We start from the raw sequence: 17,059 nt of genomic DNA, 5'->3' as shown, positions 1-17,059 counted from the left end.
GGTCAGGGATCAAGAGGCCATATATGACACTACCGTGAAGGGTTTGGGAGGCTGCCATCAAAGACTCCCAACAAGCATATGCCTGGTGGCCAGACACTGCAATGCTATTGCTGAGGGAAGCCACTCTCCTCCCCAACACACCGACCCTCCTGTCTGCAGCCTTTCCAGGGAGCAAGAAAACAGTGAGCAGAAGAAGACAGCTCTGGTTGCACTTCTGCTTTCTGGATCTCTCCAGTTCTATCTATTGGCAGAGCAGCACATCTAGACCCCTGGCTGCAGGCATGTCTTAGAAATGTGGCCCTTGCAATCCACTGAGTGTGACATAGACATTGAGCACACAGTCCACCCTAGAGAGAGGTAGAAAAAAATGCTGAACACTTGTTGTAAACCCAACACAAATCTGCAGTTGGGCCTGACTTGAATTCTTTTCATGTTTTGATTTTTTTTAATATTTATTTTTGTATGTATTTCACATATAAGTACTGTATTTATATAATTTCCCCTTCTTCTCCTCCCTCCAACTCTTGAGTTCTTTGCTACACATACTCCTCAAATTCATGGCCTCTTCTTCCTCTTTTTTTAAATAAAAGATTTACTTATCTGTGTATTTTATGTATACAGGTTCTTTGTCTTTGTGTACATCTGAATACCAGAAAAGGACATCAGATCCTGTTGTAGGGAGCTGTGGGTTGCACGTGAGTGCTGAGAATCTAACTTAGGGCCTGTGGAAGAGCATCCAGGACTCCTTACCATTGAATCATCTCTCTAGCCCCTGGCCTCTTATTCTTTATTATTGTTACACATATACATATGCATTTATAAATACATCCTCTGAGATAACTGAGTGTTGCTCATATGTGGTTAGGAATGACCTCTTGGGATTGGATAGCCTATCAGGGGGCTCATCCCAGGAGAAGACTAATTCTTGGTTTCCTAGCAACTATTAATTGCCCATCGTTCTCCATCTAGGGGTGGAGCCTTGTGAGAATTCCCCCACCCATGCGGTCATGTCTATAGGTGCTGTCATTTTTCAGGTCTTGTTTCGTCAACAACATGGTTGCCATTCCCTGGGTGCTGCTTCCCTGTCGTATAGAAGACATGGTCCCCCAGCAGATGTTCTGGTCCTCTGGTTTTTATAATCTTTCTGTCCCCTCTACCTCTATGTTATGTGAACCTTAGGAGTTGGGGTTGTGTTGTAGATGTATCAGTTGGGGTTGGGTTCCCCGTGGTCCGTGGTCTGTTGTTCTTTGCAGTTTGACAAGCTGTGGCTTTCTGTAACCGTCTCTGTCTGCTTCAAAGGGAAGCTTCTTTGATGGGGGGTGAGAGTTACACCATAATGATTTTTTTTAAAGAAAAATCTAAAAATCTTCGAACTCCAAAGATTATAGTCATATGCACATTTGTAAGAACCTTTAATTTAAAAAAATAAATTTAAAATTTCCAAGAATAGTCACTGATACATTGAATCCCTTCCACCAATGCCATTGTTGCCAACCTCAGATGGTTTCCCCATCCACTAACATGTGACATATAAGTCCTTTTATTTCGAAATCACAGAAATAATGTATTAACTGAAACCTGAAAAAAAATTAGTTGCCTGTAATCCCATTACTATCGCAAGTTGTTTCACTTTTCTTTCTGTACACAGAAATTTTTTTTGTGTGTAATGGCCCCATAATTGTGCTTTGCTTTCCTGACCCAGCCGTGTATGAATCATTTCCTCTGTGATTGCCTAATAGAACCACAGTTTTTATGGGGTGTGTAATATTTCACCCAACACACATTCTTTCTTCATTTCCCCTCTTACCGAATGTTTAGACAGTTTGTAAGTATTTGCTACTACAAATAATGCTTTCAAAAAAGCTTTATGTGTGTATCTTGGGTCTTCATGTCCCAAATCCAGAAGTGGGACGGGGAGGGGGGGGTCCATATGTATTGAAGACTTTCATTTTTGTATGTACGAGACAGAGTCTCACACTGAGCTCAGGATGGTCTGGAACCCACTGCACAACACAAACTGGCCTCACACTAGTTGTAATCCCCTTGCCTCAGATTCTTAGTTGCTGGTGTGAATATCAACAACTTCTGATCAACAGTTTTTAAAAACACCACCTTTGTCAAAAGTGGAGCTTTGTTTCTGTCACCTTTGTTAGACAGTGACCTGATATCTACTTTCATAGTCCCAGGATTCACCTGGAAGCTACTAGGACAGCTACAAACACTGGAAAAATGATGCCCTTGCCCTCCACACCTTTATCATCTTCTGCTGAATCCCCGAGGGCTGCTTGAGATGGCTAACCTGGCGCTTGGCAGGCACAGTGTCTGCAGGATCCTTCCCAGCCCCGCATATCTCATTGCCCAGCCTTGCTGCTCAGAAGTCTTTACCTAATCGAAGGAGGCCCTGGCACTAAATGCATCCAAGGACAGAGCGGCCCACAAACAGGCAGACCTCTGCGTTTTGATTTCTAGTTTTAATCGCAGATGGAGCAAGGCAATACTAAGTTAAAATAAAGCATCCCGGACTCTAATTCATTGAAGGGCTCAGCAGGGATGGTTTTAAAAGAACAGCTTTAGAAGATAGGCAGTGTTGCAAAGCTTTATTCAGTTCACTTGAGCACTCTTGCTGTGACATCAGCTAAAGATCTTACAAACCCCAAGTAAATGTCCCAGGGAGCTGCTTAGTGAAGGGTTCTGTCCCTGCTACGATTGTCTTGGTCTATCCAGGACAGGGTGGACTTGGATCTTCAGAGAACAAGAGCAGCATACACTTAGCTCTTCGTTGTTTTCAGAAGAGAAACACACTTCCCAATCTCCAAGATTATTCCCAAGCAAAGCTGACTAGAAGCGGGGACCTTGAGTGTTAACTGTTCATTCCCTGGAATGGGCCCTAGCAGAATACAAAACGAGCACATATCCAAGTGTATCCTCAATTCTAGATTCCTACAAGCACTCTATTGTCCAACCACTCCGCTTCATAATTGACATTCCCAGTAACAGACCTCACCTCCTACCAGATCCCCAGCCTTCGGAATGCTAAAGCTGGTTGATTAGTGTCTGCAAAACTACCGATTCTGGGGACAGCCCCTTCTCCTGCTCTTGCAGCTCTGAGCATATCCCTTCTGCTGACTCTCCCCAGGGACCTGACTGTCCCTTGCAGATGGTCACCACCCTCTAGGTAGTACAACTTCCCGGGACACCCCAATGTCTGCTCTCGCCCCCGTCCGGTTGCTTGGAAATGTGCAGCGGGCAGCGACGTCACACAGAGAGGTGGGTGCCCTCTGCCCGGCGCACCAATAGCGCGGCCACGGCCGGCCTCTTCTTCTCCAGCTATTGGTGCTTCTGGCCGCTCGGCTCCACCCCAGCCCGCCATGGCGTCAGCCGCCGCAACCCGGGGGAGGAGGTTCCCACTTTAAGAAGTGAAGTTTTCCTCCCCCTCCCCCTCCTGCCCACCTCCTGCCGCCTCCCGCGCCCCGCGGGGCCGCGGATGGAGCTCCGCCGTGGCGGCGTGGGGAACCAGGCTGCGGGCCGGAGGATGGATGGGGACTGCCGCGATGGCGGCTGCGGCAGCAAGGACGCCGGGTCGGAGGACTACGAGAACCTACCGACCAGCGCCTCGGTGTCCACCCACATGACAGCGGGAGCGATGGCCGGGATTCTGGAGCACTCCATCATGTACCCGGTGGACTCCGTGAAGGTGAGGCGCGCGGAGGACTGTGGGGGAAAGGAGCCGGAGAGCAGTCGCAGCAGCGCGCGCGTTTGCATCCCGCGCAGTTCCAGCCTGGGGCAGAGCCACGAAGCCACGCTGCCGGTTCCCCGGGGCGCGGCGACAGGCCAGGGCTCTCTCCCGGATTGGCTGCGTGCAGCCGGGGCTCCAGGAAAGCGCACCATGTCGCTCCTTCCGCGATGTCCCGGGGGAGTACCCCTAGATTCCGCCAGGGAGTCTTGCACTTCTGTCTCTGTCGTGGTCGTGGGGGACAAGTGGTGAGCACTCAGTGCGCGGAGGTGGCTGTGGCTCTGAGCCGTCCGATCGCTCGGGCGCTGCACGTGCGCGGCTTCTGAGGGAGCTGGTGGCCGGGAAGCGCTTGCCTCGCTCCTCCGAGAAACGTACTCCCCCTCCCTCCCCCCGGCCGCGCGCCCTCTGGCCCCGGCGCGTGCCTGCTGCTCTGGGGTGGCTTAGGGTCTGGGGAAGAGCCAGGGACGCCGTTTCGCCGAGTCCCCAGGCTCCGGTCAGCTCTTTGGGGGGGCATACTGGATCAGCGACACTCCATGTGACACCTCCCCTCCCACCTAGTTCTACTAGAAGACAGTGGGACATCCAGGGATCTTTGCTGTCTTTCACTTGCTGCGAGGTGGACCTGCAGACTTGTACTGTACAGCTATGGGTTGTGTAATAGGCTTCCAGTTTGACCTGGTCACTTCCCCCAGGTAGTTTCGCATGCGCTTCTGTCAAGAGGCGGCTTGAACAGGTGAGGTTTGTTAGAGCAAGAACTGCCTGTGTTGGACCTAGAGAGGCCCCGCGAGAGATGCAGGAAGTAATACCTGTACTGACATTGCACCTTTAGAGCTGGAATACGGGGCGAGACACCCCTGGGAGTTAACATGAATAAGCCCGAGGGGCAAGGAGGAGAGCGGAGAAGCTTCCTCTAACTCTTAGCCGCTTGAATTTTGGGTGGCTGCAGCTCCACTATGCTTTGGGGAACTTGGGGGCCTCACTAAGTGGCAGTTATTTTGTAAGGCAGGGTGCCAGGCCTGCACACATGAAACAGTACCTTACTGCAGATGCGGGCCCCACCTGAGCAGGTATGAGTATCTGGGTTTTCTCAGAGCTGCCAGTCAGTGACTGGACAGGCCAAGTCCAGTGAACAGGATGCTGGGCCTAAGGCAAGGCCTGTCTTCCAGCTCACTGCCAGACCCGAGTCATCTTCACTGTCCCTCCGCTGTCCTAGTGGGCAATCATGCAGTGCTCCTTTGCCGGCCACTGTTGAGTGAGGAGGGGGGAACTGATTTTTGATTTTAAAATCACCTTAGAAGGAGCCTGGACACATGCTAGATCGCATTAATACAGGAGAAGATGGATCAAATGTAAGGACATTTTCTACAGTCTAATGCATCTTGGTTAGAGACAGGGGAAAGTCAGGAGCTATTAATTTGAACTGGTCACAGACCTGGAGATGACCTTGCATCGAAGGAGCCCTTCCACCTGTGAGGCCTGATGTCCCTTAGCCATGAGTTCTGGTTCCTATCCCCTTAGCTGACTTTGAAGGTTAGAAACAATTATTGATGCCTCTTGATTTATTTGACAGTCCAGGCATGCCTTTCCCCTTTGTAAGTAACACACGTTGTGTTTAGTTCTCCCACACTCTCCCTACCTGTTTGGATTCAGACTTACTTCTGTGCTTAGTCTTTTCCAAAAATTTTCCATCTGTGGATAGACAAACATAGGCTATAAGGATGTGTGTGTGTGTGTGTGTGTGTGTGTGTGTGTGTGTGTGTGAGAGAGAGAGAGAGAGAGAGAGAAAGAATGTGTGTGTGAGCTATGAGTGCATATGTGAGTGTTCTTGAGTGTGCAAACTGTGCATATACCTGTGTGTGTATATGTATGTGTGTTTGTATGCACATATGTGTGAGAGAGTATTGAGCTGTGAGTGTGTGTGAGAGTGCATGTTCGTGAGTGTGTGAGCTGTGAGTGTATACCTCACTGTGTGAGAGTGAATGTGTGTGTGTATGTGTGTGTGTGTATGTGCACTCGCACAGCTATCTTGAGTGTCATAGCAAGTATTCACCTCATGGGATTTGCTTGTAAAATGAAGTTGCTCATTGCCAGTCAGCAGGTTCTTCTAGTTCTGAGACCGATCCCGACTGCTGGTCAGTAGTGACCCTTTGCTGTTCTTAGACTCACAGTTTGGGTGTGAAATGCCTTCTGTGTACCCCCCGCAGCTTTTTTTGGGGGCAGCAAGGATTTTTCTTTCTTTCTAGTTTTCAACAAAGATAATAATAATTAATAATAAAGGCACAGCGAAGGTTAGTGTCACAAGCCCTATGGCTCCAAGTAGGCAGCAGGCGGGCCAGAGTCCACCAAGATCATCACAGTTGTCTGTATCTAACCTGAGGTGGCAGGACACAATTATGCCCCAGTCATGGAAACAGTTCATGTGGGAAGCCCACAGCTGCGTCCCTCTTAAATATTTTGGATGATGAAGACTGAGTAATTGAGTCAGGAGGGCAGGCTTGGCTCTTAGCCCTGTAGCTCACTGCTGTCTGCCTCAAGCACCAACCTGTGCCTTTGTTTTGTTGGGGAAAATGGGTGCTCCTTCTCCTTTAGCCCCTCCCACTTTGTAAGGTGCCCCTATTGTCCTTTCGTGTTAATTATTACAGCTGAGACCAAGTGCGTGTGAATCAGATCTTGGAAAGATGAAAAAAAGATGTCTTTGATTTTTTTTTTTATTTTATAAAGGCATTCATTTTTTGAACTTGTTAAGTGTGAGTAGAGTCCGCCAGCTTTCTTTCGGATTTGCTGTCCCAGGCTGTGTGAGCGTTGGGACCCAGGGCAGGTCCTTTGCAATCAAAGCTTGCTGATTTCCTTGGGTCTTCAGTACAGAAAGAGGACTCATGGGATGTGCACTGTTCTAATACTGAAGTTGCTATTTCATAAGCTTCTGTCGTCTCCCGATGCCACTTTAATGTCCACTGTCTTTCAAACTGTGGGTTTTGATGTATTAGTGGGCTGAGCATTTGGAAGCCAGATTGGTGACAGTATGTAAGTATGTAAGCAGGTATGATTTGGGTAGGAAGAAACACGGTTGAAGTTCTGTTTGAGTCATGCACCCCAGAGACTGTGTGAAAAAGCACTTCTGGCCAGAACAGGTAGTAAGTACATGCAATGAGTCCTAGTACTCAGAGACCCAGATGGGAGGGCAGAGAATTTGAGGTCAGCCTGAATTTCATAGTGAGTTCAAGGCCAGCCTGAGCTGCCTAGCAAGACTCCATCTCCACACAAAGTCTGAGCATCATAGAATCACATGGTCCATAATTTCTCTCCTAGCAGCAACAGTCTAAGGTCACTTAAGTTCCTCTTGGGAAGACTTGCATGGATTTTTTTCCTAACCTTTCTCTTTCCCCTTAGTCTTCACAGCTAGTGGTTAGATGCGAAGACTTCATTTAAAGAGCACCAGACTGGTGGGACCCCTGAGCTCCGGCATGATTGTAGCAAACTGATGGAAGCTAAGTCAGGGATCTAGGGTGCCTGGGTGTCTGCAGACTCGTGTCCAACTGTGGCTTCTCTCTAAGTGCCTCTTGGCAGCATTTCCTTAGAAGCCTCTAACCGGTGGTGGCAAGCCGGTATGGTGGCTTTCGCTGGCCCGTGGGGTGGAAGCAAGAGCTGGTGGTCAGGACGCTCATGACTGGTGGGAGCGTGCCAGGTGGGTGGGGAAGGAAATTCCATCCAGATTAGGCAGAGACCATGCAAGTCAGCTTGGTAAGCACGGGGAAGAAAGGAAACAGGAAAGATTTGAAGTGGGGGAACTTCCGCTGACCCTTTCACGGTCCTTCTTTGAGTGACTTGTCAGGAAAGTTCTGCTCTAACCCTCCCTGGGTGAGCCCTCTGTTCTCCAGACACCGAATGGCTGACACTGCTTACCTTACCTTAGCTCCTCAGGAAGCCCTCATGGGTGTCTTCGGGGGATGGCCTAAGTGGGGATACAGGCTAAGCATGGATATACAGCCTGGCCTGCCTTTGGGGACAGCCCTGGTGAGGCAGGTGCCAGGACACCCCTCTCCCCCAGCCCTTGAGCTTTTCCATCTGACTGGGAGGGAGTACTGGCAGCTGCCAGAATCCCGCTCCCAGTTCCTCATGCTTTATAGAACAAAGTGTGGGGCAGCTGGTAGTGCAACTTCAAGAGGTCATGAAGTCCCAAATTACTCTGTTCCCTGGAGCAAAGTGATAGTGCTTTCTCTCTCCCTCCCTGCTTTTCCCCGCCCTTCACTGAGAAGCCCTTTTGGACAGGTGAGTTACAGGTGGACAGACACAGAGTCAAAAAAGAGTTCAACTAAGTTCTTCCATTCTTTCATGACACCCCGGTGCACTCTGATAACCAGATCTGCTGTCTGCATCCCTTTGCAAAGTTGGAACTTGACCCTTACACATTCCCTTGCCCAGGAATGAAGGGAGGGACAGGCTGGTTGGGGGGGGGGCGGTCACAAAGGTGGGGGGATAACACCCAGAACAACATTGAGTAGCAAAGGGGGCTCAGCATTTAAACAATAAACAAACAAACTTTATTTTAAATTTTTTACATAAGCTTTAGTTAGTTTCTGTACTGACTGGTTTTGTGTGTCAACTGGATACAGGCTGGAGTTGTCACAGAGAAAGGAGCCTCCCTTGAGGAAATGCCTCCATGAGAGCCAGCTGTAAGGCATTTTCTCAATTAGTGATCAAGGGTGGAAGGGCCCCTTGTGGGTGGTGCCATCCCTGGGCTGGTGGCCCTGGGTTCTATAAGAGAGCAAGCTGAGCAAGCCAAGGGAAGCAAGCCAGTAACATCCCTCCATGGCCTCTGCATCAGCTCCTGCTTCCTGACATGCTTGAGTTCCAGTCCTGACTTTCTTTGGTAATAACAGCAGTGTGGAAATATAAGCTGAATAAACCCTTTCCTCCCTAACTTGCTTCTTGGTCATAATTTTTTGTGCAGGAATAGAAACCCTGACGAAGACAGTTTATTTATTTAGACAAAAATCTCTCTATGTAGCCCTACCTGGCCCAAGACTCACTATGTAAACCATGCTGGCCTAAAACTCACAGATAATCGCCTGCCTCTGCCTCCTGAGTGCTGGGATAAAAGGTGTGCACTCCTATACCTGGTGTCTTACTTAGGGTTACTTTTGCTGTGATTAAAAAAAAAAGGATGAAAGAAACTTGGGCAGGCAAGGGTTTATTTGGCTTACACTTCTACAGCACTGCTCATCACTAAACAGGAACTCATACAGGGCAGGAACCTGCAGAGGCCATGGAGGGGTGCTGCTTATTGGCTTGCTTCCCATGGCTTCCTCAGCCTGCTTTCTTAGAGCACCCAGGACCACCAGCCCAAGGATGATGATATCCACAATGGGCTGGGCCCCCTTCCCCATCAATCACTAATTAAGAAAATGCCTCTTACGGGCATTTTCTCCAGCATATAACTCCAGATAACTCCAGCACATCTGGCCACTGTAGCTTTTTAGTTCGGAGTGGCATATGAGTGGGCATGACCCGGGTAGGGTGCACGTGTGTCTGCAGGTCAGGGGACAGTTTTGTGGAGTCAGTTCTCTCCTTCCACTTTTAAAGAGAGTTCAGAGGCTAGAACTTAGGTCATCAAGCAGACCGCCTGCTGAGTCATCTTGCTTACTGTGCATTTGGAGTTTAATGGTAGGGGTGGGAGTGGGGGTAGGAGTGGTGTTAATTGACTGTGTTTCTTAGGTCACAGGGGCAAGTGTTCAGGGCTTAAGGGATGTGTTCTCCAAACTTTTTATTGGCCCTTATTGGCTAAGTCTTTGCCACCACCTTGACCATCCCTTCTTGGATGAGGTTTTGTGTCATTTACAATAATCAACTTCAGACCCCAAATCCCACTTTGCTTTGCCTTGGGCATGTGTGTGTGTGTGTGTGTGTGTGTGTGTGTGTGCGCGTGCGCATGCATGTATGTATGTGTATAAAGGTATTTTTAAATTATGCATATATGTATATGCCTATGTGGGTATGTGCACGTGAGTTGGAGTTACAGGTGATTGTGAGCCACCCGGCATGCATGCTAGGAACCAAATTTATGTCCTCTGTAGCTCACTTGAACCCCTCCCCCCACCTTTTCTTTTGAGACAGGATAGAAACTGACCTGAAAGTCACTAGGTAGCCCAGGCTAGCCTCAAACTCCTGTCAATCTTGCCTTTGAGTGCTGGGATTACAGTAGGCTGGCACCAGCCTACTGGACTTTTGCCTTCTGGTTTCGTGGAACTAACTGCCTTCCCTGGACCACTGGGTGAGCTACCCACTCCTCTTCCTTCCCTGATCATCCTCCCTGCTTCTCATTAAGCCAGAAGGGCCCTCTCTGGAGACTGCTTCCCAGTCTTTGCCTATCTCCCTTTTTACTCAGCCTTCCCTTTTGAGGCATTGATGTTTGTTTCTAATCTGAAGCAGTCTGGCCCCACATGGTGCTCCCCAGGGACACAGCACCTGCAGCTCTGTGGTTTGACCTTGCTATTTCCTGCTCTGTCTTTGTTGAACTCCATGAAGCTCAGTTTTATTCTGCCCTTGGGGTTGGCATCCTAGTGTTCTGCTCCAGATGGCTGAGTTCTGATTTCCTTATCTATGGAGGAGAACTCTAACTTCTGTCTCTCATTCCCCTCCCTGGCCTTACTGTTCCCTGATGGCTTCTCACCTCATCTGTACTGTGGGAATGTCTGGTTGACATCATCGGCCCCTGTAGCAAAGGCCACCTCCATTCCCATTCTTTTCCTATCTCCCTTTGCTGTCCTCCTAGAAGTCCAGCTCTCTTCCTAGTGGTCAGGAACTCACTCTCAGGACCTTTCACCCATCTGCCTGACAATGGCCCTCATTCTTACCTGTGTGATCTTGACATAGTTTCTTAGCCTCTCTCTGCTGTTTTCTCACTTGCAGAAAGAAGACACTGTTCTCTTGGGTGGTCGGAGGGTGAGGTCCTTGTAATGCTCAGGACACAGTTGGTACAAGGAGAATATTCTCCAGGAGTGAGCCTGCTTTTTCTTCCTCCCCTTCAGTAATGTGGCTAGAGTCACTGTCCCTCCTCCAAGGACTCGGACTCTTGGCAATCCACTTCTCTCCAGATCTCTATGAATATACCACCTGACAGTGCAGGCCTCTGTGCCTGTCGTGAGTGTGTCTGTGAAAGCACACAGTGTGGGTGTGTGCGTGTGTATGTGGATCTCATTGGCTTGGGACTTGGTAGCTCAGCTAGGCTCCAGGGATCTGCCTGCCTCTGCCTCCCCAGGGATTGTAAGCAAATCACACCTAGCTTGTGCACTCTCTCCTCTCTCTCCCTCCCCCCATGCGTGTATGTATGTATGTATGTATGTACGTATGTATGTATGCATGCATGCATTTACACAAGATCTCAATTTGTAGTCCTGGCTTTTCCTGGAAATCAGAAACTAGCACAACCGTGTGTTTACAGAGATCAGCTTGCCTCTGCCTCTCGATTGCTGGGATTAGAGGCATGGTGGGTTCTGGGGATCAAATTCAGGTCTGTTGTTAGTACAGCTGCAGGCTTAAGTTTCTTAGTCTTTGCTTCTTTAACTTGATTCTGAAAAGCTGCTCTGCCCACTGGGCAGCTGAGCCCTTGGGTAATTCATCACTGCCCCCATCAGTATCCATGGGCTGTGGGCTCTGAGCCTCCCTCTCCTCCTAAGGCCCCATCAACAGCTTCTGACCCCCCACCAGTGCCTTCACGCTCTCTTGCTTTCCAACCCCCATTGTAAGGGAATGGGGCTCTCTTGGTCCTCTGGGGGAGTTGATAGTGGCAGGGAGGGGTGAGCCATCCAGATACAGCAGGACTGAGTCCTGACTCTACCCCCAGGGCACATGGCTTAACCTCTGTCACTTCAGGTCCCTTCCCAGCAGACTGGGGGGCATTAACCCCAGATCCATCTTACTGGGTTACAGGAAGAAAAAAATGTCCTCGCCTGGTGAGGCTCTCAGTAAAATGGTTTGTTTATTTCCTCCTCCTCCCCCTCCTCTCCCCCTCCTCTCCCCCTCCCCCTCCTCCTCCTCCTTCTTCTTCTTCTCAGGGTTTCTCTATGTAGCCCTGACTATTCTAGAACTTGCTCTGTAGACCAGGCTGGCCTCAAACTCTGAGATCTACCTGCATCTTGTGTCTCTGCTTGGTGCCTCCTACAGCTTGCCCTGGACACACCATGTCTGGGTGTCATGATCATCGGCTCAGCCCCCCTCTTCCTTATCTCAGGGCCCTTCTGAGAGCCTATCCCTAACCCTGAGGTGTGGCACCTTCAGCTTCTTCCTGGCTCCCGATTGTGTACATGGAAGACAAGTGTATCTCCGAGTCCAAGATCTTTTATGTGCTTTCCCATCCCTGCTGCCATGTGTTTAGGGCATTTGGTTTTGTCAGTGGACTTGGCTTCCTGGTCTCCCTACCTCTCTTCTATTTTGGTTTTTCATTTCTTTGTTTTTTCCTTCTCGCACACAGTGCCGTTTGCTTGTTTATAGTGTTTAGACGTTATCTGCAGTTACAGAATTCTTTATTGCTTATTTATTGCTCATTAAACTGTCATCTTCCAGTGGGAGGGACTTGGGCATGTGTCCTTTCGATCTTGGCATTCCCATGACCTGAAACAGATTAGTTGCTAGCAAGCATGTGGTGTGTGAATTTCAGCCGTCCCTTCTCTGGAGCCCACCCTTCTTAGCTGCTCCTTCGCACCTGGCCTCAGAGCCCTCCAAGTTTATCCATCTGAAATCAGAAGAGTGGCAACACCAGATGTGTGTCACATCTGGTCAGACGCTTTGACGGGGATTCCAGGCGCTGTGGTTTTCAATAGGGAGGTTCTATGATGGGGCTGCCCATGGTATTTATGATAGTCAAAGCGAGATCCTGCTGTAAAGGTAAGGTTAGCTCCTCCACGTGGGTCATCTAGCTGGCTTTCCTGGTGCTAGTTAGACCCTGGGGCATGGGGGGATGGGAAGCAGCCCTGCCTTCCCATACTCTGCATCCAGTAACCCAGTGCACTCTACACCTGGCAGCCCCTTCACATACAGCAATGCTGGGTGTGACTTCCGTGGATGCAGAGACCCTTCCCTCCGGCCTCCTTCCACATGCTCGCTCACCAGATTGAGGCCCACAAAGGCATTCCTGGAATATTATTAGCCCGGTGAATCAGGTGAATGAAGGCAGGACATGACAGTTATAGAGAGCTACAAAACCCAGCCAAAGAGAAGTTAAAACAAATGAATATCTCATTATTAAGCAAATACTAGCTTTGCCTTTGTCTTATTCTATATTGTTTTGAAATCATAACATATCTTGGCCACACATACACAAAAGAGATTACCTTAGTAATTGTGTTAAGGTTCCATCCTTTTAAAAAAATTTTTCTTTTCAGTAGAACCTGGGAGTAGCTTTGTCTTTGTGGTGATTTGAATAAGAATCCGCCCCCTCCCACCCCCGCCCCTGAGGTCTCTAGTTGGTGGAAATGTTTCAGGAAGGATGACGGGGTATGGCCTTGTTAGAAGAGCTGTGTGTGTTGTTGGGGGTGGGCTTTGAGATTTCAAAATTTCACTCCAGGCCCAGTCTTCCCCCCCTTCTCTCTCTCTCTCTCTCTCTCTCTCTCTCTCTCTCTCTCTCTCTCTCTAGTACCTTTGGATAAGAAAAAAGCTCTCATCACTGTCCCAGCCCCGTTCCTGCCACAGTGCTTGCTGTCACGATGGCCGTGGGCTCACTGTCTGAAAGCCCCAATAAACTCTTTCATAAGTTGCCTTGGTCATGGTGTGTCTTTACAGCAATAGAATAGTCACTAAGACCCTTGTCGTGAGACCATCCCTCCATCTGACTTGCTCCATATTTGCTGACCCCTCTCCTTCCACACTCTGCACTAAACACGAGGCTGCAAAAAGAAGAACTCCTGGTTCGCATTCCCAAAGTAGGCATGCTCCTTCCCTGTAACGAGACCCTAAGCAGGGTGAAGGGCTTTCCTTAAAGAGGAAAGTCTTGTCTCCATGCGTACAGCAGCCCCCTTTATCCTGGGGGAGGGTATGGTGATGTAGTTTGGAAGATAGTTTGCCTATATCTGGAAACACAATAATAAAGAATGCTGTACACATACTATTTTCCCCCACTGGTAATACCTGTGATAATAGTGTAGTTTATAAATTAGACACCTTAAGGGATGAACACTAACCAATGATAAACAGAACTATAATAAGACACTGTAACCAAGTTGTTTAAAAACTTATAAATACGATCCCAGCATTTGGGAGGCAGAGGCAGGTGGATTTCTGAGTCTGAATCCAGCTTGGTCTACAAAGTGAGTTCTAGGACAGCCAAGGCTACACAGAGAAACCCTGTGTAGAAAAACCAAACCACCCCCCACCCATGCAAATAGGAATCATCAACAACAAAAACCATGAATTATTTCTGGCATTTTCCATTTAATATTTTCCAAGCACTTTGGCTTTCCACCCTCACCCAAGGCACAGAAGCCTTGAAAGTCAATACTTTCACTTGGGCAAGAAGGACGAGGTGGAGTTGTTGGATTTTGAGTGGCCACACCGATGTTCTCTTGAAGGTCTGGAGGTTAGAACAGTGTCACCTGGCTTCCTTTGGGGACATTGTTAAATAGGGAAGGTGATGGTGGATCCTGACTGCTCCTACCCTGTGACCTTTAGTCATTCTAGAAGGTCACATTGGCTCACAGAGGTCCCTTTGAAAATATCCACCCACCCTGTGTGTAATCCCAGACAGCCCAGGATGCTGTTGGCTTAGTCACTAAGGGGCCACAGCCTTAAACCGGTGTCTTCTTTGAGAGAAAACAAAACGTGTTGAAATTGGGAGAAATCCCAGACTGCTTGAGTGAGGCAACAGTTGCATAATAGGTTTAGGAAATGTCTGTCCTCCACTGGTCAAGTTTAGCCACTGTCCCGATGGCACTTCCCATGTCTTATGAGCTCTTGGGTCCATCAGAGGTGGCTGGGCAAAGCCTTAGAAAGTTCCAGAACTTTGCGTGGCTATCCACACAGTAGGTGGCGCATACTGCAGCTGGAAGAAGACCCGATCCTGTTACCTCTGTGTTGATGGGTTTTTATTTCCTGGGACAGCCAGGACGGGTACTTCTGAGATGTAGCTGTGGGTGGGGCCTCAGAAGAGGTGTGTGCCTGCCCTGCGTATGACAGTGTTGAAGCCATCAAACCAAGAGACAGCCTTTAGTGTTCAATTCTTGGTCTTGCCATTAAGCAGCTTCAGTTGTTGGGCAAGCCATTTCTCTGAGCTGGTTTCCTCGTGGAACCACATATGACTCAGCTTTCCCTATTGGGAGGCTTAGGTGAGATCGCATTAGTTAAATGGCTTTTGTAAGCCTTGACATACAAGAGTAAGGACAATTTGTATATAGTTTGTAATGTATAGTGTGGTTAACGATTAGAAATGTTCAGACTTGTGTCTAGGGACAGAAACAGAGCTATAGGGATAGAAAGAACCTGACTACGTATCCAAACCTCCTTGTGCTATTTGAAATGGGCTTTCATGATTTTAGTACGTTGTAGTATAGGCTAGCCTCTGACTGTCTTCCTGTTTCAGCTTCACAGACTTCTGAGATTATAGGTATGTAGTATCATACCATGCAGAGAACACAGCTTTTTCTATCCGTCTCCCTCCTCCTCTCCCTCCTCCTCTCCCTCTTTCCTTCCCTTCCTTCCCTCTTTCCTAGTTGTAGGTGTTGGTGTCATGGCACATGTTCAGAGGTCAAAGGACAACTTTGGATGCTGGCTCTTACCTCCCCTCTTGTTGAGACAAATTCTCTTGTTCATCGCTGCCCAGGCCAGGCTAGCTGGCCCAGAATCTTCCAGAGATTGTTCTGTCTCCGCTCCTCTTGCAGTAGAAGCACTGAGATTACACACAGTACTGTGCATGCCTTTATGTGGGATCTGGGGATCAAAAATCTCAGGTCCTAGCTTGCATGGCCAGTAGTTTTCCCTGAGCCACCTCCTTAGCCTGGGAGCACAGTCTTAAAGCTCAATGCAGGTTGCTCCACCATGTTATCTATTGTTCAACTGGGCTCTAGGGAGAGGCGTGAAGCCAGCCCTGTGTTCATGAAGGACTGTAGGGTTCCCTGTGGCTGCAGCCTTGGGCTTTGACCTCTTATCCAGTTGAGTCCTCAGCTGCCTGCTGGTGTCTTCACCTGAGACACAAGGGAAGAGGAGGTGACCATTAAAATGCACAGGGCTGCTGCTCAGTAACACTCTATAGACTTTTCAGTGCACACCTTCATCCTGATTTTGAGTCTGCCTCATGGGTCACCAGACAGATGAGTCTGGGGATGTTTTGAGGAGGGATACACTCCGAGATCATCTGGCTCTTGTACTGTGTACTGTCCTGATTTCTGAGCTTATTTGTCTGTGTGGAAATAGGTGCCATCGCCTCTGGGTCTCCTGACCTCCCTTTCTTCATGGTGTTTGCTGGTATTTGACATCAAGAACAGAAGATTGAGTGGTGAGTACTGGTTTGTGGGGCACAGACTTGCCCACACAGCCATGGCCAGAGTGCAGGGTGCTCTCCGTCCCGACATGGCAGGGTAGTTAGAAGTGTCTGGATTGAAAGTACCAGCACATTTTTCTGTCTGTCTTTCTGTCTGTCCGGTGAGTGGTTATGCAAGTGAACTGGGTTCATCTTAATGAAGAATAGAGAGATGGGGTTCTATAGTCACCGTCTCTGGTTTGGTTGCTACTATGGTCTCCAATCTGCTGCCTCGCTAATTCATTGTAATGTCCCTCCCGGGAAGACTTCAGGGCCTCCGTGCAGATGCTTTATGCCTTGGCTACCATCAAGCGAAGGTACTCATTGTGAGATGGATGCCTCTCCTGTGAGGTCTGATGCCCAGTAGGATAGATGCATGTTACATCAAGTCCTCGAAGAGAGATGGACCGTTCTCGAGACTTTGAGCTTCAAAGAGAAGGAAAGGGTCTTTGAGGTCCCATAGGATCTCAGTGTGTGTCTAAGCGTGAGGAAGTTGTGGGTGTTAGAACAGGGATATACATGTTTTGTTCAGTGCGTCACAGCAAGTCCCCCCAGACAGCAGCTCATCTCACTCCCTCTTTTCATACACATGATGCATGCTGACTCCCATCTCTCCCGGAGGCCAATCCAGCAACGTGTGCGTGGACCTACTGACCAGAACAGCATGTGGCTGTGGAGTTCCCTGGCACAGGAGGCCTTGGTGACTCCGCTCGTTTTCTGGGTGCTGTGGTTGGGAACAGACCTTTTTCTGTGTCAGGTGGCTACTCAGAAGAAACACTAGAAGGAAAGATTTGGTCTGGTTGTAGAAAAGCCCAAGAAAG

General features: G+C 48.9%; 1 protein-coding gene across 17 annotated transcripts in view; it reads left to right on the top strand.

Annotated features, from left to right (window-relative positions):
* The first annotated feature begins 2,595 nt into the window (after positions 1-2,595).
* Gm16867 (predicted gene, 16867) overlaps positions 2,596-17,059 on the top strand; it is a 140,791-nt gene continuing 126,327 nt past the window's right edge. For 7 of the 17 annotated variants that reach the window (XM_011245296.2, XM_011245302.2, XM_011245301.2 and 4 more), the window contains exon 1: positions 2,596-3,694. In XM_011245296.2, the coding sequence (XP_011243598.1) occupies positions 3,236-3,694 (459 nt within the window). In that variant the 5' untranslated portion in view covers positions 2,596-3,235. Of the gene's footprint in view, positions 3,695-16,132; positions 16,215-17,059 lie in introns of all 17 variants that reach the window. The other 10 variants (XR_003950916.1, XR_001781314.2, XR_874773.2 and 7 more) reach the window with 3 other exon arrangements.

The sequence above is a fragment of the Mus musculus genome, chromosome 14 (assembly GCF_000001635.26).
Source record: "Mus musculus strain C57BL/6J chromosome 14, GRCm38.p6 C57BL/6J".
Classification (NCBI taxonomy): Eukaryota; Metazoa; Chordata; class Mammalia; order Rodentia; family Muridae; genus Mus; species Mus musculus.
This window is presented reverse-complemented; position numbering and strand designations above follow the sequence as displayed.